Below are 23,952 nucleotides of genomic sequence, written 5' to 3' on the forward strand. Positions count from 1 at the left end.
TTTACTTTGACTTCAGTTCATAAGCCTTTTGAAAAATTAACATTTCTAGATTTATCAGTCAACCAGAATATGGAATCTTGATACAGAATGACACTGATCAAGGTAGAACTTTCAGTAAATGAGTATTTTGTTGAATAAAAGCCAAAATTCTAAAAGCAAATAGAAATTGGTGTAACCAATGTTTAATCCAAGTGAAAAACAGTAAACTGATTTAGCTTTTCTTTTTTTTTAAGAAGTGACGCAAGTTGGACAGAGGGAGGTGTTGGGGCAAGGAGGTGGTGGTGATTGGTTTGTCTCCTTTACGCCCACTGGTCTTTAAATCATTGTCTAGATGCCCAAAGGTTCATATAAGTCAACTCTGTTTCAGGGCTCTGCATTCCAAACAATTTTGGAAAGATTGCCCAGGACTGGATGAATAATTAAGGTAAAGCGGTTTTTACATGAATATATGCAGTTAAAATAATGCTTCCTTTCTTCTTTTTATGGTGTTTTTGTTTATTTATTACAAATTTAAAAGTTTGAAAATACTATTTGGGTAACATTTTTCTCAATATAAAAAAAAAGATTAAATGTCAGACATTGAAATTATTTACCCAGATTCTGACTGAAGTTTTCTTTCGCACATAATTTTAGGTTTGAGCATAAAAACCAGGACAGTGAATGATAGGAAAGGAAAACAGTGTGAAGCCAGCAGGTAACAAGGGTTTAGTGAGTTATAACTCTTGGCTAATCACTGAATAGAGTGAAGGGTTGACAAAATTTGTCTTAGGAAAAAATATAAAGTTTTAGAAGTACATTCTCAATTTATAACATTGAAGATTTCCTTTATCTTGAAAACAAAAAGAGTAATCAAAGAGGGAACACATGCAGCAGATGGGAAAGGCTAAGGTTGGGATGCATCACTGTCAATGAAGAATAAAGTGTGGTTCACCGTGTCTTCTCCAGTGACCATTTTAATGGAGTATTTTTAGAGCAAATTTACTAGAAGAAACTGAGAAACTGAATAGAATATAAGCACAGCTTCAGATTTTGAAGGACTGAAATCAGTGATCTAAAAATAGAGCTGTATTCAAATTTATCAATTAGACAGAGAGAGAGTTCTCAGTGGACTTAGGCATCCTTGCACTGAGGCATCTTGTAGAACATATGGTGATGTTTTAATTAAATGCCCAGCTGATAAAACTAACAATGTTTTACAGCACAGTGAAAAAATATTTTGACCATGTTCATGGACAGTTGGCTGAAAAAGTTTTATTTTTGACAAACTAAAGAAATTTAGGTGTGTGTTCTAGAAAAGATGGCCATTTATTTTACAGGCCAACCTCTTCCAGTCATTTACATTTATATTTAGGTAATGTTTTGGTATTTTCTTGAAAGTCTTTATATTTATACTTTTAAGAAGTATATCAGTAACATTTAAGTATTGAGACATGTAGTTTTGGGGCTAAAATCTTGAGTTTTCTTTAACCATGTTATTCAATTTATTTTCAGAAAGAAAAATTACCTGTAGGGGTGGTTCACTATCAATTATATAGAAGGTACACATTTACTGCATCCACAATTCATTAGAGGTTATTAAATATCATGCGTTAACATGTGTAGCATAAAGAGTTCACTATGTTAATATCATATATGCTGTATATCCCTGTACATTTATGGAAACTACTGTTTGGGGAAATTGGAGCTAAAATTAGGCAGGAATTTAAGATGTTTCTTTATGTTTAAGATGACTAGAGAATCCATGTGTTCCAAGAGCAGAGCTAGAAAATTTGTAAGCAAAATAACATTCAGATTTTATGAATAGTCCTTTATACCTCATCAAATGGTTGCTCTACTTCTTATATTAGCAAGCACATAACATTCTTAGCAAAGGGGAAAGACCTCACTATGGGGCTATTTATTTTAACTTTTCAAGTTCTCCCTAGATATTATTTGTAAGCTATGTCTCAGTAGAGGAAAGGAATGAAAATGCTATACTTTAGCACCAGAGATAGGGAGTAGGTCAAGTAAACACAGTTCTGCTGTTACTGGCAGCTTCTCTTCCAAAATGTACCTCAGACTGACTGCAGTGAATGTTTTTATGGAAGTTAATTTCTGTGAGAAATCCTGTCAGAGGCTAACAAGCCATCTGACTATCAATGTGTGGCTAGAATGGCATTGTTTGGGAAACCATTTAAGATAATTTAATATAAAAACGATATTAGATTGATTTCATTGTCAAAGCTGTGTTCATTTATCTCAGATACATTTTGTATGTGGATTTAAATCACTTCCTTGGATCCAAGGTAGTTAGTTGGATTTTAGAAGTTGCATGACCAGCTATATCTTGCTTGCTCAACCAAAGGGTAAATGGCATGTGAGGCTATCTGCTGCCTTAATCAAGATTTTAGAGCAGATTTGTTGGAGCTGGGTTGGCATGAAAGACAAAACAGATAGGGATGGTGGGAAATGCTCTGACCATGTTAGCTCCCTTCTCACTTTCACTTATCAGGTAAAATAAATGTTTGCAGTAACTAGGGAAGGTCATAACTTTTGCCTCTGACTCAAGGACAGTTTTGCTTTCCGGATTTGTTGTTCTTCTTTGAACAATGTAAGTAAAAACTTGAGAAATTTGCTGTTTTGAGAATCTTCTATCCTGAGCTTCTTAGGTACTTATTCAAAGAACAGGACATTATAGTGTTAAAATAAAAGATTTGGATATAATAAATCAGCTAGTTAGGATATTTAGACATCTCTTAATAAATGTGATGAGATAAAGTCTTCTAATGCTGATAACATTCTAAATAATTTTCTTTCAAGTTTTGATTTTGCATCTTCATGAATGAGTGAACTGAAGCAACAGTTCTGCACTGGGATATCCAGTCTGTTTCTGCAAAACATCTTTGTATCACAGAGCAACTTAACTTCATCAGAAAGAAGGCTAGACTACACAAAGTTCTGTGAAATCAAAGCCAATTTTTCTTTTAGAATAATTTTGAACATTCATTGTGCAACAAAGCAGTTCTTCTGGTAACCAAAGGAAAGCTTTCCATTTCACTTTGGAATAATAACTATACATACTTGTACCTATAAAGGAAATCATATAAAGATGCATTGGTCTTAGTAGAATATAACACCAGGCACTGTGCTAGATGTTGGGAATATGTCGAGTCTACAAACTGGGCATTGCTTCCACCTTCATGAAGCTTTCTGCCTAGTGGAAGAGACAGTTATTTATCAAACAATCCCAACTAAAAATGTAAGTGCAAAGTGTGACAAGTACTGTGAGGCAGAGGAGAACATGCTATGAGAACATGTAATGGAGGAGTTAGTTTCCATGTGGGGCCTCTCTGACCACGTGGCATTTAAAGATTTTCAGGTTCTTTTAGTTAACTTTGGGAGAAACTTGGGTTTGGAATGTGGGGAAGAGCATCCAAGGCAAAGGGAACAGATGTTAAAAGGTCCTGAGGTGGCAATAGGGAGATGAAAAAAGTCCAGTGTATCCAGTGAGTGAGAGGAGGTGCGATTCAAAATGGGACTAAAGAGCTTTGTCTGGGTTAAAGTATGTAGAGCCTTACAGCATATTAGGAAATTTGACTATATATATATATTTTGACTATATTTTTTAAAGTTAAGAGAGAATCATTTTAGGACCTTTAGCAGGTAGTCATTTGGCATAACAATAATGGTCATGGAGAGAGAAGTAAATGAATCTTAAATAAATATTGAAAGAATTGATGGGATTTGATGATAGATTGGGTTTGGGTTGGGGGATTCAGGAGAGAGAATGAGAGGTGTCAGTACTGACAGCCAGATTCCTCTCATGAGCAATGGGCGACTGGAGGTTCCATGTACTGAGATGGGAGCCGCAGAAGAATCTATGCCCATGAAAATTATATCATGGAATATACGTACATAATATTTTATTTTATTCTATTATTCTATGATATTTTTCAATCACAGTGTTTGCCAGCATCATTCTTTTCTAGCCTACTCGTACAGTGAATTATTGTTTAGTTCGATAAATATTTATTCAGAGAAAAAAGTAAGAGTGTAAACTATAATAGTTTGCTCAAAAATCTGTTTTCTCTACTAGACAGAGTTCATTAGGTACAAGGCTCCTGTCTTATGCATGCTTTATCTTTCGCAGTTTCTGGCTCATGTTTCATTCTCAATATTGGTTGAGTGAGTAAATAATGCCATCTGTAAAATACTTCTACACTGAAGGAGAAGGGCGTGATTAGTCATGAGATTAAATTTTAGCTGTTATCATGTAGTGTAAATGCTTCCAAGTACATACTTCGTCCTGTGAGCAAATGGTTCAGAATAACCCATTTTTCCTAATGTTCTGTTTTTTTTAAAAAATTGTGCTTCTGACTGTTGTTCCCTTAAAATAAATCAGTAATAGAATCTTCAGAGCTAAAGATACGAGCTCTGAAAATGTGTTCCAACTTTTGTGAGAAGATGTCTCTTGACTGGGGCCAAAGTTAGGATCAGGGGCCGAGGTCTTAAACCACGACATGGGGCACATTGTCATGTTATATCACCTCAAAAGAGAGTGGAATGAGTATTTTATATGTGGTAAAGTAGCATAAGTTTAGGTCTCAATTTCCTTATTTGTGAAGGGGTACCTACCTTTTTTACAATGTTTGTGAGAGTCCTGAGAACTGTAAAGTCCTCTTTATAACTGCCTAAGGTTTTAATTTAAGGGCCTACTACATGCCGAACTTTGACACGCATAATATCATTTACACCTTCACAGTACTTCTTTGTGGTAAATGATATTTACTTCATTTTACCGGTAGGAAGACAAATAAGTAAGAAGTTAGTTAATTTGGTCAGGATTTATACCCACTTTTATTTATCACCAAAGCCAGAGTTTCTGTTCCCCCTCTAGGCTTGAGTTTTCTGTAGCAGAGACAGCAAGCAGTGCAGAGGTGCAGAGTCTGGAGGCTATTTAAGCTCTCTGTGCCTCCATTACCTCATCTGTAAAATGGGAACAAGGACAAAAATAGTACCTACATCAGAGGGCTGCTGTGAGAATTAATGAGTTGATAGACATGAAACCCTCATCACAGTGTCTAGTGTATAGTAAGTGCCACATGAGTGTTTGATATTCTTTCTTTTTTTTTTTTTTTTTATAATTCTGGAATTAGCATGGCTTAATCTGAATGAAATCAAGTGCAGTTCCTATGAATAAGTAAAAAGTGAAAGAGACTTTAGCTGAAGTTTCCAGGACTGCCAACATGTATAATCCTCCAGCCCTCTAGAGGGGTTGACTAAAACGTGGAATGATGGAGGGATAGAACATTCCAGGTACCATGACCTGAATGTGCAACTAGCCTGAGGTGTACAGAACAAGGTGAGTTCCTGAAGGCTAGGTAGCGAGAACATCAAGGTGGGAGAAGGTGCGGAAGGAGATAAAACCAGAGAAGTAGAACCTTGCGGGCATTTTGAGAATTTTAGACTTTATCCTGAAGAAACGGGAGACATTAAAGGGCTTTAAGCGAATGAATGATCTAAGTTTTATTTTTAAAAGATCACTCTGGCTGTTGTGTGAAAACTGAATGGGTGGGCAAGAGAAGATTCAAGGACATCAATTAGGATTGTTACAGTTGACAATGTAAGAAATGATGGTTGCTTGGACAAGAGTGATGGTGGAAGAAATGGAAGTAGACTAATTTAGAAATACCTTAGTTACTTATAAAATCAACCAGACTTTGTAAAGGACTGGATGCCAGGGGGAAGAAAGAAAATATTATAATAGAAGACTGATATTTCAGGTTTAAGTAGCTGGAGAAAGGATGACAACATTCTTTGGATAGGAAACATTGGAAGAGGAGGAAACTAGCACAAGTTAGATTTTGGACACTGGACACATGGAACTGGAGACCAGAGTAGAGGCCTGGGCTAAAGATGAACTTGAGGAGTCCTTGGTGTATAAAGTCTTGGGAGTAAATTGGAAGAAGAGGGGCTTAGGACCTAGCCTTGAGGAATTCAAGCAGTTAAACTTCAAACAAAATGATACTTTTTAAAAGAAAAAAAAAGCTCTGAAAAATAATAGCAGTGTTATTAACAAGTAGAAGTTTTGAAGACTTCCTAGAAGCCAGAAAGCAGATAGGGCTGGGAAATCTGTGAAAGAGAAAAACAACCAGGGTAAACCAAGGTATGTAGAGGGAGGGAACAGAAGGAGCCTGGTAGCAGTTCAAGTTAAACCAATATATACAAAGCGGGGAATTGGATCACAGGCAACCAGTGACCACATATTCACCAAGCAACCTCAGTTTGACAATCTTGGTCAGTTTAGGCTGCCACTTTTGCCCATAGAATCAGGCTGTGATTTAGTCTGTAAAGAAAATCTGAGAATGAGTTCTAATATAGGTATAAGGGCCTCCACAGCTGACAAAGAAGGGTAACAAGCAGAAGTGGAAGCTCCACCAAGAGGAAAATACATCACAGCATTTTGCTTCCAGAGGAAACTCTCCCTCCCAGAGGGACAGCTGTGTCTGGATGTGGGCTCCTCTAAGGGTGGTCCGCACACACAGGACCTCCAAAGGAGCAACCCATCAGTGACAGGCCTGCAAGATTTCAGAGAAACCCTGAGTACTAGCTGTCTAAGTTAACCAATATACTCTTCATTCATAAATATGACTAAACCAAGGATTGCTAAGAATTTAAGGAAAACCAGCAGCATGAAAGAGAAGAGCCAAAAATGAACAAACAGAATAACTAACTCCAGAAAAAAATACGTAATTTAAGGAATAAAAGGAACTGTTGAAAACTTACAATCAATATCCTGAGAAAGAGTTGAGAAAATATTGCATGTAAAAACAGACAAAAAAGGTAATATGAAAAAGAAGAAGGGGTTAGGAACAAATTATTAGAAATTAAAAACATGGTTGTGAAAAATAATTAGTGGACAGATTGAAAAATAAAATGGATACAGTTTAAAAGTAAACAATGTTTATCTATTCTCAATACTCCCTTCCAATACCAAATTGTGTGTATGTGTGTTTTCCCACACTCACCAATTTCCCAACACCAGCTGGGTATCCTACAATTCAATTCAAATCTGACACTCTTACCAGGAGTTAGTGTCAGATCCCCCAGGAGAAGGGCTCAGTCCCACAAGACTGCCCCCACTTCAGATGCAATTGCAAGTCCAGACATCCTGTACTTTTGACAAACCAGCTGTGAATCAAATTCAGTAATTCCCTAGAATTGCTCACAGAACTCCAGAAAACAGTCTACTGATTACTGGTTTATTATAAAAAAGATACAACTCAGGAACAGCCAGATGGCAGAGATGCATAGGGCAAGGCATGAGGAAGGGGTACAGAGCCTCCATGCCCTCTCCTGGTGTGCTATCCTCCCAACTCCACATGCTCACCAATTCTGTTAGGATTTCTATGGAGGCTTCATTACTTAGTCACGATTGACTGAATCATTGACCATTAGTGATTAAGTCAACCTCCAGCCCCTCCCACACCCAGGAGGTTGGGGGTCTGGTGCTGAAAGTTCCAACGCTGTAATCACGTGGTTGACTCCCCTGGCAACCAGCACCCATTGTCAGGGGCTTTCCAAAGTAATTTCATTAACTTAAAGTCAAGTGTGGTTGGAAGGGGCTTATGAATTACAAAAGACACTCTTTTCACCTTTATTATTTCAGAATTATTTCAGGAACTAGGGACAAAAAACAAACATCAAAGTATTGTATTACATTAGGGGCTCTCTGCCTGGGGATCTGGGAAGAAGACCAAATAGATATTTCTTACTATATCACAATATCATGCAGCAGATCAAATTTATTATTTTGGACATGACATCATGGATATATTCCTGAACACTAAGTAGTAAGACGAAGAGATAGAAAATAAAGAGAAAGACTTAGCGATATAGATCAAGAGGTCTAACATTATCTAATAAAAGTCTTAGAAGGAGTAAATACAGGGAAAGAAACAGTTTAAAAATAATAGAATATTATTCTGATTGAAAGAAAGATATACATCTTTTAATGGAGTGGGCTTTCCACGTATAGAATAAGGTGAATTTTACAACTATTCACATCTAGCTGCATACTGGAAAATTTTCCAATAATAGAAAAATTCTAAAATCAGTTAGATGGAAAAATCAAAGAAATAAGACATATCAGTGGAAGCTAGAAGTCAAGATGAATGTCTTCAGTGTCATGAAGGAAAATGATTTTGAATCTAGAATTCAACCAAGTTGGAGGGCAAAGTAAAGACAATTTCCAACACGAAACAAGTCAGAAATTTTATGTACAAACATGGACACGTTGTATAAAAAAAAAATTATTTACAGTAATATTTCACCACAATGCAAAATCAACTGAAGAAGATGGAATGGCAGTCAAGAAACATTGGCAGCTGAATGAGACCCAGAGGGTGAAGGAGGAAACCACTCAGAAAGTAAAAATTATGGCAAATTCACTTTCAAAATTTGAGTAATAGAGGATTATATTTCATTTATTATATAGTCAAATATACCACTTGGTTCTTTGGGGTGTACTATTTACGCAATCACAATGCTGTAAATCCTGATTACTGGTTTTTAATGTTTAGAAACAATGTATAGAAAATTATGAGAGATTGTTTTACAGAATAGTATGAATCTCAACTTTGTAAAAGAATTTCATTAACTGAAATGGTTAGAAATATGTGATAAGGAAGGATAGAGAGAAATATGTCATTTCCTTATCTTTCATAGATACCAGTCCAGAGTAGATAAAGTCAGAGAGGTTTTAGTGAATGATTTAAATTTAAATTTAAATGAAGAACTAAAAACAGAAACTGTCATTAGTGGTTGCTGCTGAGAAGTGAAGCTGAACTGTGTGAGGGGTGAGAGAAATCTTTGTTCTCATTTAACACAAGATTCTATTTTTTCTTTTAACCATATGCATGTCTGACTTCTATTCTCTCTGGTGGCTTTTAAGATTTTTCTCTTTATATTTGATGTCTTACACTACCACATATTAATGAATATATTCATTCTTACTCCTCCTGCTTGAAGTACTGTGTGAAAACTCCAACTTTTTTTCAGTTCCGGACAATTCTCTGCCATTATGTCTTTCTATTGTGTGTATCCCTAGTCTCACAATTCTCTCATATTGTAATAACTATTAGAGTATGTTTAAACTTCTTATTCTTGTTTTCCTCCATGTCTCTTAACTTCATATTTTTCTTCATCTCCTTGTGATATAATTTGAGTGATTTCCACAGATCTATCTTCCAGTTTCATTACTCTCCCTTTAGCTACGTTTTCTTTATGTCAATGACTATATTTTTTATTTTTAGAATTCTCTTTTAGCTCTTTTTAAACCAGCCTCATCTTTTTTTTTTATAATGTTCTTATTCTATAGATGCTATTTCTTATTTTTAATTTTTTTATTATTTTTATTATATTAATTTTAAAGTCCTCTTTTAATTGCTTTGCTATCTGTAACTATCTGTGAATCTTTCTCATGTCTACTGACACTCATCCCAGTGAGTTTCCATACGTGCTTTGTAGCTTTTGTCATTTGGAGTGTGAGTTGCCTTCCAGAGATATCTGGAGCAGCACTGGATTGTGTAAACATTTCTATGCGTGTGTATATATATATATATATACACATATATATATGTGTGTGTGTGTGTGTATAGATATATATATATATATCTCTACATCTATATATATCTCTCTCTATATATATATTTGTTCAGGGACTTATGGACTTAATGAGTTCTGAAGCAATTTTTATGTTAGTTTCTCTGCTCAGGATTTCATTACCAAATGGGTAGTACACATCCCATAACCACACCTTCCAAGAGTGATCATTTTCCCCCCAATATAATGGTTCAACAAGAATTGAATGATTCTAATAGTAAAAATTTCAGAAAAAAATTGTATCAACAACAGTATGGTGGTTGTTTTGTTTTGATTTTTTGTGTTGTTTTTTTTACACAATGCCAATCTACCCCTTTTCACCTTTTCAGTTAAAATTGAGGAAAATAAGGGGCAAATAGTTAAATAACTTGTGCTGAGATCTAGTAAATTAAAGGTAGATAGGAGTCTAAAAGCTGAATCTCTTTGTTGTTAAAACGTATTTTAACTTTATGAAGATGGTGACTGATGCTGATTCAAAGATAAGCCTGTTCTTCCTTTTGTTTCTACTCTTAACCTTGGCTTCATGATCCAAGTGCTGGAAAATGGCTCCCTGAGCCTGATCCTACCCTGTGTTGCATGTTATCAAGCATTTTGGTGGTGTTAATTCTTTCATGTGCAGTTAGCAAATTAAAGTGGTAATTTTGGGATGTTACTGCTAGCAGAGACACCAATAGATTCTGCGTTGGTAGATCTTCCTTTGTCAACAATTTACTTTTGTCTCCCTTTCTTTTAAGTCATGCAGTCCGCTTACAAATACCTAAAGCTTCTTGGAAGTAGAAGCAAGGAAAGGGGGGTTAAATGGTGACAAAAGGAGACTTCACTTTGGGTGGTGAACACACAATGCAATATACAGATGATATATTATAGAATTGTACACTTGAAACCTATATAATTTTATTAACCAATGCCACCCCAATAAATTCAATAAAATTTTTTTAAAAAACCACCCAAATGCCTAAAGCTTCTTGAAGACTGTTGTTACATCTTAAGATTTATTTTTCTTCCCATGGTGACTGGCAAGCACCTGCCATATTCACATACATAGGCACTCTATAAACATGTGCTGATTTGGCAATTTATTAATAACTTCCTTTCTTCCTATAATTCAGTTCAATCTTTCTGGGCATATTTATGTGAAGTTTTCAGGAGTTTATTTCCTTTCCATGTTTTTATAGAGAACATACACAAAATAGGTGATTCATATTCATTTATCTCATTTAAAGAAAATTATAATTATTTGATTTGTGTTCTGTTTGCAGAACAGAGTGCACTGAACATCAACACAAAGTGGAAGAGCCTTGAGCTGAAGGTACAGTATATTGTTTACACCGAAGGAGCTCGTGTGTGGACAAGAAAGCGCTGACAGCTCAAATGGATCCTGTGGAACTGACAAATGTCAACATGGGACCCGATGATGAGAGCAGCAGTGGAGAAAGTGCTCAAGATAGCTACACCGGGATAGGAAATTTAGAAAAGGCAGCAATGAGCAGGTATGAGGTTAAAAATGACCAGGCTTCATGGAAAATTAGACAGGTTTATGGACATGGAAAACAAGGTGCTTGTCAGGAAGAATTGGATTTATTACCTATTTGAGAAAGAACAATGGTATTGATGTTAACACACCAACTTCCTGATCCTGAAGTACACATTAATATACCATTTTTATATGTCAATCCTTTATGTGACTAATTTAGAATTGAAGTTACAGTGTTTCTATCCCCATTAATAATAGAGAATAACTTGAATGATACTAGCCTATCACTTCTCTTACCTATCGGATCATTCTATCTTGGATTCCTCCTCCTTTGACTACCCTTTAGCATTTGCTCCATCTCCAGAGTTCCGTAGGGATTCTTTCCTCACTAGAAGTGCCATATCTGCAAGCTCATTCATCACTATCATAGAAAACATAATAAATATATGCCTTATCTTTCACCTACTTCCAAATCATTATATCCACTGTCTATGACACATCTCTACTGGGTGACTCATGTCTGAATTGCCTCCTTTATAAAGTAAAATTTGTAATGTCTAATATGGAACACCTATAATTTTCTTCAAATCGTGCTCCTCTTCCAGTGATTCCCATGGTGGTGAAAGCCTCTACTATTATTCAACGACTCAACCAAAATACCCCAGTTGTCAAACCACACATTCCCTACCTCAAACAACACATCCAGTTGGTTCTGCCTCATTAGTGTTTCAAATCCACTCTCTTCTCTATATCCATTCTATTGCCATCTACCTTAGGCCCTCATCCTCTCTTGCCTGTTAGAACAGCCCCGATGTGGCTCCGTCGTACGTTTTGTTCTCCAAGTAGCTGTCCACCTCCTTGCAAAAGTAGTATTTTACATTCGCAAATTGACTCATGTTCCATCCCTGGGTAAAGTCTTTATATTAACTGTAATATAAAGATGAGACAATACATTGCTTGGCATGTAAGCTCCTTCTTGATCTGCCCCTTACCTAGCTCTCCTGTCCTATCTCCTGCCTGTTCCCTGTGTTACCCTCTTCTATGGCCTTGTTGAGCCACTCACAGCTCCTTGTGCCTTCACTCATTCTGCTCCATCTGTCTGGAATTCCCTCTTTTAGCATCACTTACCCACCTTCCCCTTTCTCTCTATTGACTCCACTCACCCTTCAACACTCACCTCAACAGCAGGTCTCCTATGAAGCCTCTCCCAGGCAGAAGTGGCAACCCCCCCCTTTGCGCACTCTCTCCCTATCCAGATACTGACTGTGCCACGACAGCGGGCTAATGGCCATTGTGGTCCCAGCACACATCACACTGCCTGGTACATAGTAGGTGCACAATAGTTATTTGATAAGTAAATTAATTTATCAAAAATGTTACGTAATACAAATTATGCATGACTTAAGACACCCAGAAGGGAATTTTTGAAGTAGAGAATATTATCTTCAAACAAGGACATTTCATTGTATTCACAACATCCAAGAAAGACCATTGGGAGGAAGCACTGTTCTTCCTCTAAGGAGTCAGGGCAGTGAAGTTTAGGGTTGTTGTACTAGAGAGGCTCTGGAGATGTAAATCATGGCATCTTCCAGAGCAGGAAAAACAATGGGGTAAAACATGGGGCTGTGGAATCTGCATTGTAGTTCCCTAATGCTAGAGAAGGTATTTCTCTTCTTTGGGCGCCAGTGGAAAACGCAGAATGGCAAACCAGCACCCACTCTCCTGAGTGCCTAGCATATAGCTTATACTCAGTAAACTTTTGTTCTTTCTCCTCCACTTCATCACCCTTGGTAAATTGATCCAAATCCAAGGGCTCTTTTGTTTCTGAGAAGAATGCACACAGATAGGAGCTCTGCAGAGGTGGCCAAGCTCAAGGAGACACCATCCCAAGAGCAGTCCTATGGTGCCATTCCATTTGGTCCTCTAAAAGCCAAAATGTAAAGAGCAAGGATGCTTTTGTTAACTTCATACAACATGTTCTGGACCACTCACAGTGCCTTCACTTCTGACTCAAACATGGGCCATCATTTTCCAATCTTATAATCACCTTGAAACAGGCTTTGTTTCTGTTTGGTTTGAATTGATCTCTTACATGTAAATTTTTGAGAAATTCTACATAATGCATTTATTTGCAATCATTATACTTGTGTTTTCAATACACACTGGGTTCAATATCAAAACATTTAAGACACTGAGGACATTTCTCGTATATTTTGTGCAGTCTTGGCATGTTTTATGAGCACAACTCATCCAGTGCCAAAATAAGAGCATGCAAATGCCTCAGAAAAGAAAATCTAATTACTTCCACATTCTAAATTTTAAAAACTACTCATGGACTAAAGGATTCTTTATTGATTAAGGTAAAAAGTAGAATGTCAGATATTCCAGAGTTTAAATCACTTTTGTCCTCTCCTTAGGCCCACTTTAGGCTCCATTTCATCTCATTGTCTCAGATTCCAATGACACATATTAGTTACTGGTCTCCACATAGCAAGTATATTAACTACAGACTAAATACAGCACAAAGGGGGGCTTGAAGGGATGGAAGAAGGCGGCATCTGAGGGCACTATGCTTCCTCTGAGAAATAGGAGGAGAGCCCGGGAAATGTTTCTGACCTGTATGGACCCTGGTGGGTCCTGAAAACCACACCTTAGGTTCTAGAAAGCACATAAACTTTGGGATTTTGTCTGTTGCTTCTGTCAACACCTGATAACGTCGTCTGTTCTCAAAAAGGAACCTCGCTATTCCCTCTTCCTCATGAGATTATTTTCAGGATTAGTTCCTATTATTAAATATAATTTGCATGGATCGCCCATAATAATTATTTTCCACTTTCCTATTTCTAAGGGTTATTTTAATAAAATATTCTCCAATTACTTTTTCTTACTTTGTCTTGTAAGAAATGCCCTAAAAGTTGCGATCTATGTCGTTATGAAGCACTTTGAAGCAGCATGCACAGTTGAGCATTTCATCTGACCAAAAGAAAGTCTGTGCAATATTCTGCAGTGTCAAATGCAATGGTAGCAGCTGGACTCATCAGTCAGCCTTCTGGAAATGTGGCTGGTACTGGGTTCAGACCTCAAAGGCCCTGGCATGCGACTGCAGGAGCCGACCAGCACTGTTAGGGGCTGTGCAGCGTCCAGCCTGGGCCCCAGCAGACCACGATCACAGTGTTCCATCAAGAGTGACATTTTAATGTCCTGCTTCCCTCTCAACCCTTCTACTAATTCATTGGGTTTTTTTAATGTTTTTCTTAGTTTCATCCATTGTCTATCACCCAAGCCTATTTTCAGAGTAATTAAAATACACAAACACACAACAAAAACAACCAAACACAACACCGAGCTACCACTGAACTACTTTCCAACAAGGGCTATATGACTAAACAGGTGGAGCCAAAAAAGAGAAACATGTCAGCTACAGGCCCCTGCCTGGGACTGCACGTGGAAGATGCTGTACGTGGGGTCTGGTGCTTGCAGACGTGCTACTTCACTTATTTGAGCCACAGTCACCTCGTCCTTAGAGTAGGGGCGTGAAAAGCCCTCTTAGGGATACTTGAGCATCAAATGAGATGAAGACCACAGTGCATTGTCACTTAATGAGTACTTGTTGAATTAATAAAATCATCTGATTATGGTGGGGTAGTGGTTGAGAAATCTCAGTTACTACTCTTTACCCTTCCTTTGGGAACAAAATCAGCTCTAACTATTCTCTTTCTTGCATAGTTAATGTGGGGAGAAGAAACGTGGCTTTAAAAATTCCAACTAAAACCAATATTTTCTTCCTTCATAACTTCCTCCCTCGCTCCCCTAACTGGAGCCCAGTCATTGGTCTGGAAGGAACACTCATACAGAGGACAAGAGGCAGCAGAGTTTCAGGCGTCCTGTTTTTTACCCCCTTACCCAGTTACTTAGATCGCCTGAAACACAGATATAACTCAGAGCATTTACTCAGACGTGTTTACTTCCTTATTTTCTCTTTTATATTCGTGTTCAGTCAATTTGCTAATGAAGACGATGAAAGTCAGAAATTCCTGACAAATGGATTTTTGGGGAAAAAGAAGCTGGCAGATTATGATGATGAACATGTAAGTGAATCTCTGCTTTCAGGCAATAAACAGGACTTGAGGGTGTCTGATCTACCCAGGTCTCTGGGGGAAAACAGTGTGACTGAAATTTTCCAAGCCTCCATCAGCACATTCTCTGTTTATTCAGGCCCTTACTGGAATAAGGACTTGTTTTTCCTGTTCGCCATATGGCTGCATAAATCATTTATGAAATTTATTTGTTTTTTGGAGAAATCTTTCTAACCCAAAGGTAATCTGCAATCATACATGCTTTCCCTTCTTTATGTTACTCAACCTGGATTTTTTCTTTTTACTGAGGCCTTTTGCTAAAGCTAAGCACTGCATTCCATTGAAAATTACGTGCTTTTATGGAAGTGGAGTCAATAAAAAGCTTTTATTCGCTGTGATTTTATCTCAGTCTTCAATCTTAGATTATCATCTCCTCCAGTAAAGATAATGTGAAAGTAAGACTAACCCAAAAGTGGTTCATCCTCTGGTAAATATTTGCTTCTAATGCGTCCTTTGTTCTCCAAGCACCCTGGCACCACCTCGTTTGGAATGTCTTCATTTAACCTGAGTAACGCCATCATGGGCAGTGGAATCCTGGGCCTGTCCTACGCCATGGCCAACACAGGGATCATACTGTTTGTGTAAGTGAATGGACATGTCTGCATTTGGTTTGAAGCCCACATGTACCTGGCATTCTTTTAATTAACAATCTGAAGTTTGATCTTTGTCAACAGAAATAATCTGAGAAATTACTAGCATATTCCTCTTGCTTTTAGATAGAACTGCAGCCTAAGGAATAATCAGAGCAGTCAGATCATAATACTCGTTTAACCAACTGTCCTTAACCAAATGCAGAAACTTTGTGTGTTCAACCAACCAAAGTGACAGGGAAGCTCCCCCACCCCAGTCTATAGGACCATTTAAAAAAGTAAGTCATTATTCAGTGGATGTTTAAAATAATTTGGTGTGTAGTAGTCAAAAGATCTTTCTCAGAAGCAAATCTGACTTTATAACACTCTTAGGAAAAAGACCCACTTTAAACCAGGGCCCTGCATACCCTGGTTCTGTCACACCTCATCCCTCATGCCCCTGGGCACCAGATATACTGGGCACACTGGCCTTCTCACCGTCCCGTGAAGCTGCTGTGTTTCCTCTCACCACAAGGCCTTTGCACATGCTCTTGAAAATGCTCTTTCCTTTTCATTTTCATGTAGTTAACTCCTGATATCTCAGCTCAACATCACATCCATGCTGCCTTCCCCAACCCCCATGACTAGGACAAACCACCTTGTTACACACTCACCAGTTTTAATATTTCAGTGCAGTTATTTGATTAATGTCTATCTCCCTTGCTACACTATAACCTCCAATGAGTTGATCCCATGTCTGTTTCACTCATCATATATCTGTATCCCCAAGACCTGGCATAGGGAGTATTTGTGGAGTGGCCCAAGTTTATTCCTAAACCTACCCACTTTAATCAAACATGGTCAAATGCTACCTAAGATCAGTAATGCCACACAGCTGACCCAGAGGACGGATACTGCATTGTCTGTGACAGACAGCCACAGATGTTTGTGTGCATTACATACTGCCTGGTATTTTCCAAGACACAGTTGGCAGCACTGGAATTCTTCACAGGAATAAAGTCTAATGTTAGTCAGGCATCTGTGTGAATGCAGATCACAATCTCTAATGCAATGCTAGGGCATTAAACAACTGTCTAAGAATGCAACATTTATATTACAAATATATGCTATTTATGTTCTGAACATCACTTATGATTAGATAATCACACAGCTATTTGAGGGCTAAGGATCAGGCAGGACTATAAATATTTATATTGAGTTAGTGCTTTCATTGAAGTGTTTTTGTTACAATATTTTTTAGCTGAATGGGTTTTTATATCAACTTTACTATTATAAGCCATGTTTGAAATAAACTCATTTTTAAATTCTCTGAATCTTAATGGCTAGAGATGTATTCATATATAGTTGTATATATAATGTCTTCTTGTTAATTACACAAACTATCAAAATAATTAGGAAGTTAGCATAGGTCACGGATGAACAGAAAAAATAAACACCTCCCCCAATGTTAGAGCAACAGATCATTCTCATGGGAGGAGAATATTCCATTTTTAAAACAAGAGCTTCATCTCAGGCTTACAAACATGTAGCAGATTAATTTAGCCAGAGAAACTAAATTGCTAGACACTGTGGGTATGTTTTTTGTGTCTAAGCAGCACAGACTGGATTTGGCTCTCTCCAATTCACAGCAAGTGACACAGGATTTCATTGGTTTCACTCCTAGCATTTTCTGCCAAAGCAAGCCTATGTTTAGAATAGTGGGAATATTCAGTATTTTTCCAAGGAACAAAATTATGTAACCCGAATTACATAATTCTTTAAAAACGGGTAAGTTCATAAGTCATACAGAACACTAAGAACAAGTCATTGACTAGTCAGTTCTGGCACAGCAAAGCTATACAATTAGTAACTCATGGTCCAAATATACAGTCGCAACACTGACTTCAGTGGGAGTATACAAAGACTATGGTCAACTTTTGGGAAAATGTTTAGTGTGCTCTCCTCATATAAAAACAGACAAAGAATACAATTTTTTTTTTTAATGTCAGGTAAAGTTCAGTATTGCTCTTTAAATTATCATATAAATGCCTCTATCTTATTTTTGCTTTCCAGTCTTGCTTTTGGAGAAACACTGCATAAAGAAATCATACATGCATGTAGATATGGGAGGGTCCTGAACCAGAAATGATTTTTTTCAGAATATTGAAAAGCAGTTTCCCTGCACCCTGTACCTACCTTTTCCTGTTTCTCTATCACACAGGCAATGGCTTGCCCTCTGGTTCATCCACTTGACCCCTAATGTGCCAGATCAATAGTAATGGAGCCCACTCTGCACACTTAGGCTTCTCTGTTTTTATATTTTAGATTAAGGGTTAGTCAGACTATTGAGTAGCCCTTCAATTATAAATGTTGGTGCAACTATCATGCAAATATGATGTACATAGACCCTTGTGCTGAGTAAGTAGATGTGGTATTTGCTAATTTTCTATACATTTAGCACCTACATGATGAACCAAATTTTACTACCAAGTAACACTAAAAAAAATATGTTAGGAAGTTCAGGTAGTAGGTTTTGGTACATAAATAATAGCAAATTCCAGTCCTGTGACATTAAAGAGTACGTGTAGGTTCTGAAAAGAATTTCTCAGCTTCCCCCAAATCCACCTACTTTTGGAAAGTTATTGGTTGAAAAGACCAATGTGATAATTTATTGTAATATCTGTTATTATGCCTTTTGTATTATAGAAACTTATTCTCTGCTCTCTTCCCCTCACAGAACCATGCTGCTTGCTGTGGCAATATTATCACTCTATTCAGTTCACCTCTTATTAAAGACTTCAAAGGAAGGAGGTATGCTCACTACCTGTTATGTCTAAAGTGCCCTATTTTGATTCTCTTTAAAAGGTATTTCAGTCTATAGCTCCATAACTATAGGATGACTTTGGTGAATTTCACATTTCATTTTCTTCTGACCCCAATGACATGGTCTCTCGATGTTTTTAGTTATTTGAGCATCTGAGAAAAGTAAAAGTCAACTGGCTCAAGTTGAAGCCAAATAATTAATGTAAATACGAGTTTAGACTTGCTTCGTGGAGCTCACAGGAATGAAGCCATTGCTTCTTGTGTGGGGAAAATTGATCATATCTTGCACTGGTTTTTGAGAAGTGTCTTTTGAGTTTATAATTTATATATGGTGCTTATTCATACGTTTGAGATTCCAGTGTAAAATTATATTACAGAAATAATTTAGTCATTAAAACAATCTTTTTTAACAAGGTTATTTTATCTTTGATTGTAGGGTCTTTAATTTATGAAAAATTAGGGGAAAAGGCATTTGGATGGCCTGGGAAAATCGCAGCTTTTATTTCCATTACAATGCAGAACATTGGAGGTAAGGGGGTATAGCCTTCAATAGGCTACTTAAACTTTCTAAAGAATGTTTAATATGTAAGAAAACTACGGCAATACATAAGCACTTTACTGAAAAAATAGCTGCTTTGTACATTTTAAATTAAAAATGTAAGTTTTTAAAATAGACTTGCTGTCTCTCTTTAATTAAAAATAGCAGTATGTGCTCTGGCCCATTTGGTTCAGTGGTTAGAGCATCGGCCCACACACCAAAGGGTCTCAGGTTCAATTCCTGATCAAGGGCACGTGACTGGGTTGCAGGTTCCATCCCCAGCCCCTGTGCATGCAGGAGGCACCCAGTCGATGTGTCTCTCTCACATCGATGTTTCTCTCTCTCTCTGTCTCTCTCTCTCCCCCCTTCTCCCTCCCTTCCATTCTCTCTAAAAATTAATGAAAAAAAATCCTCAGATGCAGATTAACAACAACAAAAATAGCAATATGGAAGAATGAAATACTATATAAAACCCTACCAATTGAATTCTAGAATTAAAATATAGGGTAAAACCTTTCTTGAAATCTGGGCGCCAGCCTACATTTTCCCTCTCCCTAACCCTTATCGTCCAATCAAATACCAGCCAGCTCCTGTTCATTCTGTCTCTTACCGCTTCCGTCCTTCCTCTCCTTCCATTCTCACCACCACAGGGATCGCCTGAACTTGAGTTTCCCCTGCTCCCTCCTCTAATTCATCCTTCAGATTAACTTTCTCAAATAAAATCTATTCTTGCTTCTCCTGTGTATAAAATTTTTCCTCATTATTTTCAAGGTAAAATTTAAACTCTTTGGCCTGACACGTAGGGGTCTTCATCATCTTTCCTCCTCCTATCTTTCTGATATTTTTCCTACCAATCCTCAAGTCTGTCTCTATCTATCTATCTATCTATCTATCTATCTATCTATCTATCTATCTATCTATCTATCTATCTATCATCATCTATCTATATCTATCTATCTATCTATCTATCTATCTATCTATCTATCTATCTATCTATCTATCTATCTATCATCTATCATCTATCTATCATCTATCATCTATCTATATCTATCTATCTATCATCTATCTATCATCTATCATCTATCTATCTCTATCTATCTATCTATCTATCTATCTATCTATCTATCTATCTATCTATCATCTATCTATCTATCTATCTATCTATCTATCTATCTATCATCTATCTATCTACCTATCTATCATCATCTATCTATCTATCTATCATCTATCTATCTACCTATCTATCATCATCTATCTATCTAATCTATCATCTATCATCATCTATCTATACCCTGTGTCCTGTGTCCTACCATAAGAAACTATATTCAGTTCCCCTGTGCTTGGAGTCCTCCACCCTAACACACACAAACACACAGTTACACAGATTCCTTCACTGCCTCTCTCTCTTTCTCTCTCCTCCCACGATCCACTGCTTCTCTCGGCTTTTAGGAACTAGTGTTTCCTAGTTCCTCTGGGCTCCCTTAACGCTCTTTGTAGGCATCTTGTCTGTTACTATTTTTAAAAGATATTTTAACACCCTTGCATAGATAATAGCACTTGAATTTGAGTCTTTTTCTGTCACTATCTATGACCTTGGGAAAATCACGTTGCTCCTCTGAGTCTAATTTTCCATCTCTGTAAATGAGAGTAATATTCCATCCTCACAAGGTCATTGTAAAGGTGAAATAAGACAACATATGACACTTAATATGGATTCAATACATGCTTCCTCCTTCCCTGGTTCTCAGATTCAGTATCCATATCTCTGAAGCCCTTCTGGTTATTTTTTTAAATGAGCATTTTTATAATTATAAGACAAATAAATGCTAACTGTGAAAACCTGAAACATTACATAAAAATATAGATGAAAAAGAAATGTTTTATGTAAGTTATCTTTAGAAATAACTCCAGGTTTTTCTCTACACCAAATTTAACAAATATATTGTTTCTGTCAAAATTGGATCTTATAATACTGATTTGCAGTTTTCTTTTTTTTATTTAACAATATGCCCTGAATGTATTCACATATTATTCTTTTTAATGGCTTTTGTGCTCTCATTGTGCAAATGTAGCATAATTGGCTTACTGAATCCTTTATTGAGGAACAGTTGGCTTGTTTCCAGTTTTTCAGTCTTACAGACAAGGTTGCAGTAAATAAACTTGCACAGAGATCTTGCAAATAGGTAAGCATTTTTGACAAATAAAATCAGTGGAGTTATCTAGGATTTCTGGAATGCGGCAATTCTTTTAATGACCTTTATCTAACTATACCTGCTCCTGACAATAGACAGTTGTTAAGCAGATAAAATCCAAGCATATATATTTGTATTTATATTTGTTTCTCCTCATATTTCTATATATTAAGACAATCTTGGGCAGAATTTGGCAGTAATGCCAGGATTGCTTCATTCATTTTACTGGTTTGGGGTCATAAGCATTTAAGCCCCCCGTCCTCCACCAAACAGACTACTCTACATTTAGTTCAAATTTTCAGCCTTATCAGGATTTAAAGTATCAAGCGTTTCATAGGATCACCTCACAGTTGATCTATTTCACTTATTTGGACAACTGAAATAACCATACACCTATTTAGCCCTGACTCCAAGAGGCTGAGTGACATTAGCACCTTCTGTTGTTCAAAGTATAGCTACTATTAAGCTTCTAAATAATGGCATAACCTATAAGGTGGTCTCTCGATCAAGCCACACACATGACAAGGAGTGTGGCTTTAAGGGAGTAGGATAAAATTTTACATATTGTTCCTGAAAACCCTCTCACTTTGGTTATTCTGTTTGATGAGTGGTTATTTTGCTCTAAGGGAAATCACTTGTATTTCTGTATTTAGCAACTCCACATTTAGAACATTTCATTTTCTCAGTCCCCTGAAAATTAACATTTACCATAGATGTTTCAACACAGGCAGGATCATGTTGACATTACCCAGACAGGTCTGGCTCATTCTGAATTTTTGAAGACCAAACACATTAACAGTGGTAACGTCACTGAAAGTCAGCAATAATAGCTCTCTCAAATTGAATGGTACCTCACCGAGCCAGTTAATCAGAAATATCTACTCTGTTTACTCTTTGTAAGATTTAGCTTTAGCCAAGGTCTTTGTAAAGATTAACCAAATAATGTTTGCAGAAGATACATCAGGTATTATAAGAATCATTTCACTTTACAATAAAGAGGAGCACTGGCCCCAAATCAGGGACCTTCATTTTGGATATGGTCTGTCATTTTCAAGCTATGTGACCTTGGACATGCCATGAAAGCTTTATGTCCTCAGCTATGGAATGAAGATAATAATATACTTCTTGCTGGTTAAATGGAATAATGTGCAGAGCTAAACAACCTGGGGAATTATTATCACCATTATTACTTCTGTTTGAGGTTAAAGAAATATCGTTAATATTCATTAATTTAATATTAATAGTTCAATTTACAACTTAGTATCTGCTTTAAAATATCTGTTAGCAAAAATTCCGCAGAAGGATGGAGCAGACAGTTAAAGCTGTCAATGCAAAACTTGTCAGTTTATTTTTAATTGAGTCTTTTGACTGTGTGTCAAATAACAAATTAGTATTATACTTCACTGAGTGGGTGGACTTGAGAAAGATATGTGGCATAAATCCCTACAGTTGTAGGCAAAATTATATACTATACACACACACACACACACACATATATATATATCCATATAAATATACCCTCTCCAGGCATTGGGTTTACATATTTCATCAGGTTTTCAGAAGAGTACATGATCACACATCTATCACTTATCTAGATGCTCAAGAAATGTTGCCACTTTGTATACTTCTTTTAAGAGCAGGATGTAGTGGAGGAAAATCTTCATCGACAAAGCGGGGAGAAGCTATCCTCTCCTGTATTCTTTTATCAATCCAGTATGACTCCAGTTTAGACAATCTGTGGTCTGAGACTCTGTGTGCCCCTCAGGGAGATTACAGAGGATTAGACTGGCACCCACCTGGGGAGAGCCGGAGTGACACGCAGTCTACCCTGCTTCACCCTGCAATTCTGGCCCCTCCCTTCTGGACGATGCCTTCTGTTGCCAGATCCCTCAAGTTATAGACACTAAGACAGGCACACTCAGCACAGTCCATGAAGCCTTATAACTAATGAGGGGGAGCATTCAAAGTGCAGCTTCCCTGAAAACCTCAGAGCAGGACTGATCACAGAATCATCACTGATACTGTTATCGAAGTTCCATACGCAAGGCCAAATGCCTATTTTTGGAAAGAACTTGGAAGCAGTACAGAACACACAGTGGGTAACTTTCTTGCTGTTTGAGGGATTAAATGCTCACCTTACGGGGATTAAATGCTTACCTTGCATTTGGGATACACAGATGCAAGGACTTCTCATGACTTGCCCGTGACTTTAGTGCTATGCACCCTACTAAGCTGCCATGTTTTTCATTTTAGCAATGTCAAGCTACCTCTTTATCATTAAGTACGAGCTACCTGAAGTAATCAGAACATTCATGGGACTTGAAGAAAATACTGGGTATGTGTTATGTTCTCTCTGTACTGTCAAGTGACCCATTCCAGCTGGTCTTTTCCAATCCCAATATTCTGGTCGGTCTTTCTCTTCTAGAGAATGGTACCTCGATGGCAACTACCTCGTCATACTTGTGTCTGTTGGAATCATTCTACCACTTTCTCTTCTTAAAAATTTAGGTAAAGTCATTTTTAATTTTTATTTTCATCTTATATTGTCATAGTAAGAGGATTGTAGATGCCATATTTA

At 37.1% G+C, this 23,952-nt stretch overlaps 1 protein-coding gene across 7 annotated transcripts in view; it reads left to right on the plus strand.

Annotated features, from left to right (window-relative positions):
• SLC38A4 (solute carrier family 38 member 4) overlaps positions 1 to 23,952 on the plus strand; it is a 66,597-nt gene that overhangs the window by 27,395 nt on the left and 15,250 nt on the right. For 3 of the 7 annotated variants that reach the window (XM_016201180.2, XM_016201179.2, XM_087814703.1), the window contains exons 2-9: positions 368 to 424; positions 10,902 to 11,132; positions 15,114 to 15,204; positions 15,718 to 15,833; positions 18,559 to 18,632; positions 19,081 to 19,173; positions 23,628 to 23,709; positions 23,800 to 23,882. In XM_016201180.2, coding sequence (XP_016056666.2) covers positions 11,014 to 11,132; positions 15,114 to 15,204; positions 15,718 to 15,833; positions 18,559 to 18,632; positions 19,081 to 19,173; positions 23,628 to 23,709; positions 23,800 to 23,882 — 658 coding nt within the window. In that variant the 5' untranslated portion in view covers positions 368 to 424; positions 10,902 to 11,013. The remainder of the gene's footprint in view (positions 1 to 367; positions 425 to 10,901; positions 11,133 to 15,113; positions 15,205 to 15,717; positions 15,834 to 18,558; positions 18,633 to 19,080; positions 19,174 to 23,627; positions 23,710 to 23,799; positions 23,883 to 23,952) is intronic. The other 4 variants (XM_016201178.2, XM_087814704.1, XM_016201181.2 and 1 more) reach the window with 3 other exon arrangements.

The sequence above is a fragment of the Miniopterus natalensis genome, chromosome 2 (genome assembly GCF_054644295.1).
Source record: "Miniopterus natalensis isolate mMinNat1 chromosome 2, mMinNat1.hap1, whole genome shotgun sequence".
Classification (NCBI taxonomy): Eukaryota; Metazoa; Chordata; class Mammalia; order Chiroptera; family Miniopteridae; genus Miniopterus; species Miniopterus natalensis.